This window comes from Squalius cephalus (assembly GCF_949319135.1).
Source record: "Squalius cephalus genome assembly, chromosome: 20".
NCBI lineage: Eukaryota > Metazoa > Chordata > Actinopteri > Cypriniformes > Leuciscidae > Squalius > Squalius cephalus.
Genome location: NC_137141.1, coordinates 10,315,300 through 10,328,227, shown reverse-complemented (window position 1 = coordinate 10,328,227; position 12,928 = coordinate 10,315,300). Strand labels below are relative to the sequence as shown.

The following is a 12,928-nucleotide window of genomic DNA, read 5'->3' as shown; positions in this document are numbered from 1 at the left end:
GCTTCAGTATTCATTCAGGTATATATATATATATATATATATATATATATATATGTGTGTGTGTGTGTGTGTGTGTGTGTGTGTGTGTGTGTGTGTGTGTGTGTGTGTGTGTGTGTGTGTGTGTGTGTGTGTGTGTGTATTTAGACATTACAGAATAATTATTTGGAAATATTTGAGCACTTTTCTTTCCATTTTGAGCATTTTTTAGGTTTGTATTTATACGGAGGTGTCAGATTTGGCAACAATTCGAGTTAGTAAGGTGGACAGCAGGGGGAAAAAGTTCAAAACAAAGTAAATCTTTGAAGAATTTTTATTTGAATATGCTGTGTGTGTGTGTGTGTGTGTGTGTGTGTGTGTGTGTGTGTATGTGTGTGTGTGTGTGTGTGTGTGTGTGTGTGTGTGTGTGTGAGACTCGGTCCTGGAGGGCCACTGTCCTCCACAGTTTAGCTCCAACCCTGATCAAACACACCTAGCTGTGAGTTTCTAGTGATCCTGAAGACATTGATTACCTTGCTCAGGTGTGTTTGATCAGGGTTGGAGCTAAACTGTGCAGGACAGTGGCCCTCCAGGACCGAGTTTGAGAAACCCTGATTTAAATGGACAAAACCTAAAAATCCTCACTTCCCATTCACACTTATCGGGGTCAAATGAACCCGTGAGGGTAGGATTTGTCACTATTTTTTTTATTACAACCAAAAAAACTTGAACTCAGTTCATTTTTAATTAAATATTAATATTTTAAAATAATGTGGATTGCTTATTGTTTTTTTATTATTGGGCTTTACTATGTAATGATAATACAGACTATGTGATCTCTAAAAAGTTTACATCAAGCAACATTTTCATAAATCTTTGAATGATGCATTACCTCATATTAATAATGGGATGAAATATTTGGACGTTAAATCGTATTCTACATACTAGGCTACTACTAGCCTACATAGGCTACTCTCCATTATTCATTCGCATTTAAGTAATATAAAATTTATGTTAAAATAAAAAGACCGTTTGTGTTATTTCTCGTTAACCAACCCAGATACAATTATGTCCTACTGGAATTGTAGATAACGTTATTAAAATACTTGGGTTTTTCTAACTGGTGACACACACACACTACACACACAGCCTGCTTTAGTAGTTCACGGCTGCACTCGCAATGAGTTTTCGTACTTTGACGTAAGAGAAACTTTCCTACTTCCTGGTCTAAAGTAAACTCTGCTGCTCATGATCAATGGATCAACTTGATGTAAAAACGCTGTAAATATAACCAGAAATGAATACACGCACAACTTTATCAAACTTCAGCTTCTCTTCTTAAACGGTAAGTGATCGATTTCATGAATCGGTATATAATTATTTTAGTTAACTTATGATACAACAGGCCTGAGCTCAAATAAGCGCAAATGACCTGAAAATGAAAATATAGCTAGTCGTGGTAATGTTGTTTGCGGAAATACAGCAATCAGCAAATTCAATATTAGTCTTTCTGATGATGAATTGCTAACCCTGTAAATATTTTAATCTCTTAATAAATAATAAGTGTATTTTGTTTTTACATGTATAAAAACAGTGGCCCTAATTGGGTGCACTTTTAATGAATGCCATTTTTACCTTTGCGTCTTCCTTCGGGTGTTGGTGATTTTTAGTCAATGCGTAAAGTCATTTCTTCAAGCTCGCACAGGTGTGTAAGCCATTATACAAAATGTGCTTGTGCTATTTTTGGTAGCACTTTACAATAAGGTTCTATTTGTTAACATGAACTAACAATGTAAAATACTTTTAAAGCATTTAATCTTAGTTAATGTTTTTTTCATTTACTAATAGGCCTACATTATTACATTTAAAAGTTGTATCTGTTAAAATTATCCTATTTAATGGACCTGAGCTAACATGAACCACATTTTTATTAACAATGAAAATGAACATGAATAGAAAAAGAAATACTGAAACCAATTTATCTTGCAAGCTAATTGTAGTTAACACATTAAATAATGTTAAAGGGATAATTAACCCAAAAATAAAAAAAAATCTGTTATTAATGACTCCCCTTCATGTCGTTTCAAACCCGTAAGACGTTTGTTAATCTTCGGAACACAAATGAAGATCTTTTTGATGAAATCTGACAACTTTCTGTCCCTCCATTGACAGCTATGCCACTTTGATGCTTCAAAAAGGTCATAAAGAGATTGTAAACACTAATCCATATGAATTGAGAGGTTTAGTCCATATTTTCTGAAGAGGCTCAATCGCTTTAAATGATGAACAGATGAGGTCCATTCTCGTGTTACGCAGCACCTTTGCGCTTCAGCGAGAACCAATGAGGTTTGTTCTCGCAAATCAAGCAAGTGCGGTTGAGCTTCTGTTTATGTTCGCAGATCAATGTATAGAAAGTAAAGTAAGTCGAGTCTGGCCTAAATTAAAAACTTTTTTAAAATCACTTATAATTTATCAATCAAATTTATTTTAATTGGTTACTTTTCTTTTTATTATAAACAGAAATGGAAAGGCAAATAAAACTTCATCATTAAAGTATAAAATACAATAATCACGTTTTGAATCAAAGATGGGCTTCTTGTCTTCCACTTGGGTTTCTTGTCCTCAGCTCTGGGCTTCTAGGCGTCGGGGGTTTAATGACGTATCAGTATCCAAAGAGTCAATCAGCTCATCAGTCTTTTATACTCCTGTTGTTTACCACTGGCGTTAGGTTCTAATCCTCTTGATTGACATAAGTTGTAACTTTCCCAAAGTTTTCCAGATCCTTTTCAAGGCCTCACAGGTGCAAGCTGTCCACCTCTTCATGCCCTTGAACTCCAGTAAACTCAACCAAGATGGCTGATTTCCTTTTACATTCTAGGAGTATAACCACAGTAGAACCACAGTTCTTTGTGTCCTTGAGCACACACATAATCGCACACACTTCTGCTCCTCTTTCTCATGCACACACATATACATAACAAACAATTACTGTACATCTATGCCAATACAATATAAGCCATTTATTTACAAACAAAAATAAATAACAACATTGAATTCAATACATTGGCTAAATATGTGTAACAAAAATGCATATACAATTAACAAGGAGGCAGGTAATTGCATTTTCTTGATATTATACAACAAAGCCTAAATTAAATCTGTTTATCATATAAAGGGATCCGGTCTCTTCAGAAAATTAAGACTAAACCACTCAATTCATATGGATTCGTTTTACAATCTCTTTATGTACTTTTTTGAAGCGTCAAAGTGGTAGTTGTGTAGCTGTCAATGGAGGGACAGAAAGCTCTCAGATTTCATTAAAATATCTTTATTTGTGTTCTGAAGATGATAGAAGTCTTACGGGTGTAGAACGACATGAGGGTGAGTAATTAATGACCATTTCAATTTTTGGGTGAACTAACCCTTTAACAAATGGGACTTTATTGTGAAGTGTTAACCTAATTTTTGAATATAAATGACACTTGGTTTGATATTTTGTTATTTAATACAGTGACATTCAGATATCTTTTTTACACTGCCATTGTCCTGTTTTTCTGTTATTTTGAGTAATAGAGAAGAAAACTCTTCTGATCTTGATTGTTTTAGCAGAATTAAACCATGGCAGATCCAAGACAACCTCAACGCAAGCTGTCCAGAGCTGGAGAGAGTTTATACAAGACATTAGGCCTGGAAAAAGGAGCGACATCTGACGATATTAAGAAAGCATACCGGTATGTTTGATCAAATAATGCAAATCTTTTGTTTAATTATTATTGAAAACAATCCAAATATGTTTAGCTAATCGAAAAGGGTATTGCTCCATAATAAAGCACTCTATTTGATAAATAATTCATGTCAGTTCAGGAAATCATAAATGCAACATACCTGAAAGGCTTTTTTTTAATAAATCCTCACCATAAGAAAACTGGCGCTGAAGTATCATCCAGACAAGAACCCCAACAACCCAGAAGCGTCAGAGAAGTTCAAAGAGATCAACAATGCCAACACCATCCTCCACGACGACACCAAAAGAGAGATCTACGACAAGTACGGCTCCATGGGCCTCTACATCGCAGACCAGTTCGGAGAGGACAGCGTTAAATACTACTTCCTCATGAACAAGTGCTGGTTTAAGGTGAGTGATTTGTGTGCATGCAAATCTGTCTATGTTCTTTGCTTTTGGTTATATAAATAATACAACTCATTGCATTCACATGATCACTATAATAATCCCTTTTTTTGTTTTGTTGAACCTTGTTCAGACGCTCCTTGCGTTAGGGATGATCTTCACGTGCTGCTGCTGCTTGTGCTGCTGTTGTTTTTGTTGTGGAAAATGTGGCGCTTCAGAGCATGAAGAAAACTTTCAGTATATGGATCCAGATGAACTGGCGGCAGAGGAGGAGAGCGGAGGTGAGTCATGTGTTCAGGTTTGGAGACTGCAAAGTTTCCCAGTTTCCATCTTGGGCCTGTTTAAAGGGATAGTTCAGCCAAAAAAATCCTAGGTATATATGACTAGCATTGAATAGTGACTGAGTTTTTGAGTAATCATAAAAGTAATCCATACGACGGGTTAATAAAGGCCTTCTGAAGTGAAGCAAAATATGGTTGTAAGAAAAATATCCATATTTATAACTTTATAAACTATAATCACTGGCTTTTGGCAACGGCCGTACACGCATTCACAAGAGAGTTACATGGTTTTCGCAAGAGGTGTCTATTCTCACCTAAGCTTACGCTACATCTACATCATACGTCGTGTCAGAGGTCACTCTTCCGCCAGAACTCAACTCTAATGAACGCGCATATGGATTTACACATATAAAATATGGATATTTTTCTAACCCATCACTTCACTTCAGAAGGCCTTTATTAACCCCCTGGAACCGTATGGATTATTTTTATGATGGATGGATGCGCTTTTTGGAACTTCCCAAACTCTGGCACTATTCAATGCCATTACTGTAACATCCTGACTGTATGTCCTCAAAGGGACACCGTAGCCCTTTGGGCAAGATCCCTGTACTCTCGCGAGATTGTGCAGAAATCAAGATGGTGAAATAAACACCCAGTTCAAAATGTCTGGTGTGCGTTCCAGTTATTTTGTATCAGCTAGTTTAGCCAGTGTGCAAACGAGTAAACATTACATGGTGTCAGAGTAGAGGCTCTAAGACTCACGTTCCGACAGAAATATGGATAGTTTCGGTGTCCCAGCACCCAAAATGGATTGGGATTCAGCTAATTTACCGGAAGCGTGGCGACGTTTCAAGCAGCACGCAGAGCTAATATTCTCCAGACCCCTATAGGAGAAACGCGAACAGGACAAATGCAGCTACCTTCTCTTATGGATCGGGGAGAAAGGACAGGACGTTTTCAACACATGGACACTAACAGATGAAGATGCAAAGAAACTGAAAACATACTACGATAAGTACACTGCATATCTCACACCAAAGTCTAACCCGATATACACAAGATATCGTTTCCATGAGAAAACGCAAGGAGATGGGGAAACTTTTGAACACTTCGTCACGGAACTAAAGCTGCTAGTTAAGGACTGTGGATACCCAAACAGAGACGAGATGGTGCGAGGCCTCATCGTTTTCGCTACAAACTCACCGCGAATGCAGGAGAAGTTGCTTAGCCATAACGCTAGACCAGCGCTCTCATGAGCTAGCACAAGTCCAGCTCAAAGAGATGGTTGGAGGCAGAGACCTCAACAACGACGCTGTACACGCCATTACAAAGCCAGGCCGAGAGAGTCCGCCACAGCACACAGAGAATGTGACCGATGCAGAGGCCTGCACACCACCAAAGACAGCGCCTGTCCAGCCAAAGGCAAGCAGTGCATGAAATGCAAAAAACTCAATCACTTTGCAAAAATCTGCAAGTCAAAGCAACACACAAACACCCATACAAGAAAAGTGACACACTGTGGATGAAGACACTGTAGATGAGCAGGTAGAACTTTTTATTGATGGACTTACAACTAAAACAAAGGAAAATGTAACGAACAAGCTTATGCTGAAATTGAAATCGGAACTCAGAAAGTTCAATTCAAAATTGACACTGGTGCAAAGACCAATGCAATTCCCGTACACATATTTGAAAGTCCGGCTATGGTGGTGAGTTCCTGAAAGTGAAGGGGACCCGTCATCTGAAGTGGTGCAAGTACAAGAACACCTCCATTGTGCTTGAATTCTACATAGTAGACACCAAAGCACCTCCAATTCTAGGGATGAGGGCTAGTCTAGACCTTAAGTTAATCAAGCTGATACTGGCTGTGGCCGAGGAAGAAGTGAAGCCAAGCACAGACACAGACAGCCTCCTTAAAGAATACACAGACGTCTTCCAGGGCATAGGAGAGTTTCCAGGGGAGTGCAACCTCCATGTTGACCCGCACGCCACACCAGTAGTATACCCCCCACGAAGAGTACCGATCGCTCTGCGAGATACACTGAAACAGGAGCTCGACAAGATGGAAGAGAGCAACGTGATCTGCAAAGTGACAGAGCCCACAGAATGGGTCAACGCCCTCGTAGGCGTAGAAAAACCCCAGACTGGCAAGCTGAGAGTCTGACTGGACCCCAGAGACCTCAACAATGTGATACAAAGTGGGGCCCACTACCCCTTACAAACTTTAGAAGACATCACCACAAAGCTCGCCGGAGCGAAGCACTTCAGCATCCTCGACGCCAGATCAGGCTATTGGGCCATAAAGCTGAGTACAGAGTCGTCCCTGCTAACAACATTCAACACCCCCTTCGGCAGATACAGGTTCCTGAGGCTGCCGTTTGGAATCAATTCAGCTCAAGACGAATTCCAAAGGCGTGTGGACGAGACGTATGAAGGCCTCCCAGGTGTAGCCGCCATTGTCGACGACATACTCGTTTTCGGCAAGACAAAGCTTGAACACGACAACAACCTCAGGGCCATGCTGAGGCGCACAAGAGAAAGAGGGGTAAGGCTAAATCCTGACAAATGCCAAATAGGTGTATCAGAGGTTAGCTACTTAGGCCACACGCTCTAGCGTGAAGGCGTCAAGCCGAACCCGTCGAAGGTGAAAGCGATACGAGAAATGCAGCCACCCACAAGCAGAGGGTAGTTGAAAACCATCCCCGGGGTGATTAACTATTTGGCCAGATTTGCACCACGCCTCTCCGAGATAAATGCATCACTACGTCAACTACTGAAGCAGGACAGTGAGTTCCTATGGGATAAAAACCACGACAAAGCATTCATGCAGACGAAAAACTGATAACACATCATATTACTACTATAGTAGATTCTTTGAAATGGAGCGGTTTACAAGCTGCACCTCACTTGCAGTGATCACCAAGCTCAAGTCTGTGTTCGCTCGTCACGGCATCGCAGAAACAGTCATCAGCGACAACGGACCATGCTACAGCTCTGAGGAGTTCTGCCGCTTCGCAAACGTGTGGGACTTCACCCACACCTCCACAAGTCTGCGTTACCCATAGAGCAACGGCCTCGCTGAAAAGACTGTCCAGACAGCGAAGCGCATCCTGGACAAGGCAAGCGCTGGAAACACAAACCCCTACCTTGCTCTGCTGGAGTACAGGAACACTCCAGTGGACAACCTCCAGTCACCTGCCCACGTTCTGATGAGCCGACGACTACGCTCCATACTCCCAGAGATCAGCAGGCATCTGCAGTCACAGGTACTACCCCAGAAAGCCATCCAAGATAGGCGAAAGGCATGCCAACACCACCAACAAGCATACTTTAACAGAGGCACCAAGCCACTGTCTCACCTACCTGCTGGCACACCTATTCGTTTCCATCAGGAGGATGGCTCCTGGAGACCTGCAACAGTAACACAACATGCACAGACACACAGGAGCTACCATGTCCAGACAGGAGATGGACAGACTCTACGACGCAACCGCTGGCAACCGCTTTTTCTTAAGAAGGGAGATGTAACATCCTGACTGTATGTCCTCAAAGGGACACCGTAGCCCTCGGGCAAGATCCCTGTACTCTCGCGAGATTGTGCAGAAATCAAGATGGTGAAATAAACACCCAGTTCAGAATGTCCGGTGTGCGTTCCAGTTATTTTGTATAAGCTGGTTTAGCCAGTGCGCAAATGAGTAAACATTACAATTACAAAGCTTGGAAGAGCCAGGATATTATTAAATATAACTCTGCTCGTGTTCGGCTAAAAGAAGAAAGTCATATACACCTACAGTAGGATGGCTTGAGGGAGAGTTAATTATGGGATAATTTTCATTTTTGGGTGAACTTACTTATTAAGAACAATTGTTATTAAAGAAAGGCGCATTGTAACTTGTACAATGTTACTTGTGATTCACAGGCAATGACACAGTCATAACAGGACAGCCTGTTCCCTGTCCAGCGCCTGGAGATTCCGGTGAACATTTATTCTTTCCTCCAACAGATGCATATTTAACTTGTTCAGTCATTTTGTGTGTTTGTTAGACATCTCATATATATATATATATATATATATATATATATATTAGTGCTTTCAATCAATTACAAAAAATTAACTAATTAATCAGACATTTTTCTGTAATTAATCATGATTAATAGCACCTTAATGCTATTAATGATGTAATACTCAATTTCACATTGAATCTTCAAAATAATGGAGAAACAACATAAAGACAGTATATTTTAAATATTTGTTTAATAGCATCTTTTTACTAAGCACTATGAATCACTGATACTGTGACTGATACTGATGTCACCATTAAAAAAATAAATTTTCCCTAAGTTTTAGCCAGTTTTATCCACAGTAAAATTGAAAGCTATCATTTTTAACATTTAATAATAGGCTAAAAATATAACAACTTTTGATTTAAGTAAACTTAAAACAATCTTCACATAAACCCATTGTAATAAATGTCACATTTAGCTGTGCCTTTAATATATCAGGGCTCAATGCTAAGGGTTTTTTCTACTGATCCAGTCAGACCGGTTCAGATTTGTATCTTCCCTGCTAAAATGCCATTGTTTTTGACCCATGTAATTTGTAAACAGTGCTTTAATATTTCCAAGCAGGTCTAACATGTAAATATACAGAAATTGAATAATCAAACACTGCACAGTCTTCACTGCATAAATTATAAATTAAATATACAGTAGATTAATCCTTATTAAAGCTACAAAAGTGATTCAGTCAAGAGCAGTGAGTGATTTTCTCTTTTTCTTTTGTTATTTGATTAACATTAAGGACACAGGCAGCAGCAGGTCTATTAGGCTGCTGTCACTTTACTAGCTGACGCACATGACGCGGATCTGACACATATCCTATTTCCTCAAAATTTTACAAATAATGTTCTGACCCCGAACTTTTAAACGGTAGTAGTTTATAATTAATATTATAATTTGAATATACTTGTAATACTTACTTAACTTATAATAGTATAATATTATAGATAAAATAGTTTATACTTTTTAATGTTTAATTATATATATATATATATATATATATATATATATATAAAGTATATATATAAGTATATATATATTAGACAGAGGGGAGCTGGAGCGCTGCTGGTATCCCTTGTATCCTCTGGTGCGCTTGGAAGGGTTAAATATTCATAAAAAAAAGAATAGGAAAAAATCCAGGTCCAGGCACTCAGTAGGATACAAAAGTTAAAAAGCCTTTATTGTTTTAAAGGCCTAAAACGTTAAAACACCAACGCGTATCGGCCCACTGGCCTTCATCAGGGTGTTGGTAACAAACAGACAGAATCAAGCCACACTTACAGTTGCTTTGATTTCAGGTGTGCCACTCTGGCACTTGCAACACAATTTCTTGGCCACTAGAGGCAATAGTTCAGGTCATGACTAATGCCAGAGGTTAAACCATACAAATACAAGACCAAATGAGAGATCTCCAAGTGGAAAATGCCTTGATGCCAGGGGTGGGGATATAATCAAACGCCTTAAACAGAGGGAGACATATTGGATCTATTCCTTGAGGGCCACTAGTTATCCAGGTCTCAATGAAGATTTTGACCTTTCACACTTTTTGTAATTGTTCTGTCTCAATAGGGACAGTGCCCAATTGCCATTTTTGTACACTATTCATGTTGTTTTAGAACCATCTTGACTATTGTTGAGCTTGAAGTTTCAATCTGGATTCAGGTGAGTAGCTATATCCGGGTCACGGTTCTGTACACTGTGTTTTACATTTTGAGATGATGAGATTCAATCATGAGATCAGATGATGAGATTCAAAGAAGATCAAGTCAAGCAACCCAGGTGTCTGACATTAACCTTTTGTCTTTATGCACCTCCTGAACAGTGTCATTGTCCCAAGTTAAGCGTTGATAATGTGAAGGTTTGGGTGATACTGTCAGGCTGATTGGATTAGCATCTATGCATTTGAATGGCACTGTTATGCCGATGAGATCAGGAAATTGGCTGACTCCTGTACTTCATTTACATGCCACCTCTATGTAAATCCCTCCCCCTTGAAAGGTATAAACTACAATGTACACTGCCATTAGTTAGACTTGATGACTGCAGCTACCGACAGCTCGTGTTCTCAATAAATAATCCTGCTGAAGAAAGAACCAAGTCTCCTGGTCTCTGCTTTGACGAAGGAAAAGTTTCCAACGCTATGAATTGAGAATTATGATCAATTCATGAGAGAATTATGAATTGATCATAATTCTCAGTTCATAGTGTTGGCACTTTCCACTTGGAGATCTCTCATTTGGTCTTGTATTTGTATGGTTTAACCTCTGGCATTAGTCATGACCTGAACTATTGCCTCTAGTGGCCAAGAAATTGTGTTGCAAGTGCCAGAGTGGCACACCTGAAATCAAAGCAACTATAAGTGTGGCTTGATTCTGTCTGTTTGTTACCAACACCCTGATGAAGGCCAGTGGGCCAATACACGTTGGTGTTTTAATGTTTTAGCCCTTTAAAACAATAAAGGCTTTTTAACTTTTGCATCCTACTGAGTGCCTGGACTTTTTCCTATTCTTTTTTATGAATATATATATATATATATATTAGTTTACCTTTTTGCACATATGACTGAACACAAGAATGTTTTGCTCTCTCATGTAATAGTTCTATGCTGTCTCAAAAATTAAGAAAGAAAGCTTACTTTTTTGTGTTTTTTAACAGGACACCCTGTGTTTGTAGGAATGCCCATTCCTGAAAAGTCAGGTGAATATCAGCATCAGTAATTAGTGTTCTGTGTGATGTTTGGAGAATGTTCTTTTTTGGCAACAAAATGGCAAGAGAGTTATGATTCTGAGGGTTATTTTGCAGTGAAATGCTGATAGTTTGTGTTCTCCTGCAGATAGAGACACTGCTATACTGATCACTTCAGAAGCACACAGCAAATGACAACCTGAAGATTTCCTCGTCCTAGAAATGAGGACACTGCTGTTGAAATGTGTTTCAGTGGAAGGCTTTGTGTTGCACACGGTGTCTGTGCAGTATATGTGGATCATTTGATCTCCACGCATAATGCTATTTCTGTTTACATCATTGCTTGATTTTTATTGCAAAAACACTTTTTGATGCAGATGCAGCCCTTTAAATGACATCTAGAGCACATATACATATACATGCTTGCCTAAAAAAGTTGCCAAATGACCTGATCTAATAAAATAAGAATCTGCTGTTTTTATAACAACACCATATTTACTGATATCTCGATTTCCCCCCCACCCCAGTGTGAACCGATTTATGCACTTTCTGTGCTGTACGTCACAATAATTCTTAAAAACACAAAGCCTTTGGAACCTTTATTAATATTGTATATGTACGATGTGAAGTCATTAAGACTCTAATAGTGATAACGGATAAATTCATAACTCTTTTCAAGTTTTCATAAGTTAACTACTTTAGTTAACATGAATTAAGAATGAACAATACTTCTACAGAATTTATTAATCTAAATTAATGTTAATTTCAACATTTACTACATTATTAAAATCAAAAGTTGTATTTGTTAACATTAGTTAATTATGGAAGCTTGTTTCCTCCACAGAATAAAAACAATTAAAAGATAATTGCGTTTACATCTCGCAATTTTGACATCTTTTCTCAGAATTGTGAGATATAAACTCACAATTGTGTTAGAAAGTCCAATTCTAAGGAAATAAAGACTGACTTTTTTCCTCAGAATCGGATGTTTGTACTGTATCTAACAATTCTGACTTTATATCATGCAATTCTGAGATAAAAAGTCGGAATTGTGAGATAAAAAGTCACAATTACCTTTTTTATATTTTATTCTATGCTGGAAACAAGCTTCCATAGTTAATGCACTGTGAACTAACATGAACAATTAATAAAACCTGTAACAAATATTTTGCTCATTGTTAGTCTATGTTAGTTAATACATTAACTAATGTTAATAATGAAACCTTATTGTAAAGTGTTACCAATAAATCCATTAGTAATTTATTATCTCTATGTACATAAACATTGACATTTTATCTAACAGACAATTTTATGTGGTTTATTTAGTTTCAAGCGAACTTTGAAATAACTATTTTATAAGACATGATCATTTACTATGGTGTCAATCTTTTAAAAGTTTCAAATGAATGTATATAAATGATGAACATATGATCAATAGGGCAGGGGTTCAGGTACGGACTGTCCCGCTGAGTTCAAAGGACCACTGAAATTTTGCCATGTAGCGGCTAATAATAAAAGAGATTAATATTTTGTTGCTGTTTTCATTGGGGTAATATTGCACAGCCTCAGGGATGGTTTTGTCTGCGATTCTGTATGTATATGTATGTTTTTGTTTATAATTGTAATTGTTGGCAAATGACTGCTGCTGCAATATTCATTTATATTATTAATTATGAAAGATTAATAAATAGTTGATTATTGTATCTACTAAAGCTTTCCGTGTGAGTTTGTACATGTGAGTTAGCTCTTACAGCAGTGAAAATGCTATATGTACACATCTGTTATCCAAACCCTC

At 38.2% G+C, this 12,928-nt stretch overlaps 1 protein-coding gene across 2 annotated transcripts; it reads left to right on the top strand.

Annotated features, from left to right (window-relative positions):
• Positions 1–1,108: 1,108 nt before the first annotated feature.
• Positions 1,109–12,841, top strand: dnajc5gb (DnaJ (Hsp40) homolog, subfamily C, member 5 gamma b). Of its 2 annotated transcripts, none has more exons than XM_079854361.1 (7): positions 1,109–1,321; positions 3,583–3,707; positions 3,898–4,111; positions 4,239–4,386; positions 8,309–8,365; positions 11,104–11,145; positions 11,282–12,841. In XM_079854361.1, exons 2-7 carry the CDS (start codon positions 3,595–3,597, stop codon positions 11,326–11,328), a joined length of 621 nt encoding a protein of 206 aa, XP_079710487.1. In that variant the 5' UTR covers positions 1,109–1,321; positions 3,583–3,594; the 3' UTR covers positions 11,329–12,841. The 2 variants fall into 2 exon arrangements, with proteins under 2 accessions (XP_079710487.1, XP_079710488.1); XM_079854362.1 differs by having other exon boundaries at positions 1,169–1,321; positions 3,586–3,707.
• The last annotated feature ends 87 nt before the right edge of the window (positions 12,842–12,928 follow it).

Excerpts from the sequence above, each read along its gene's own strand:
- dnajc5gb (XM_079854361.1), top strand. The coding sequence starts at position 3,595 with ATGGCAGATCCAAGACAACCTCAACGCAAGCTGTCCAGAGCTGGAGAG. Across the intron at positions 4,112-4,238 it reads TGAACAAGTGCTGGTTTAAG|ACGCTCCTTGCGTTAGGGAT; the intron begins GTGAGTGATTTG and ends AACCTTGTTCAG. Across the intron at positions 4,387-8,308 it reads GGCAGAGGAGGAGAGCGGAG|GCAATGACACAGTCATAACA; the intron begins GTGAGTCATGTG and ends TGTGATTCACAG.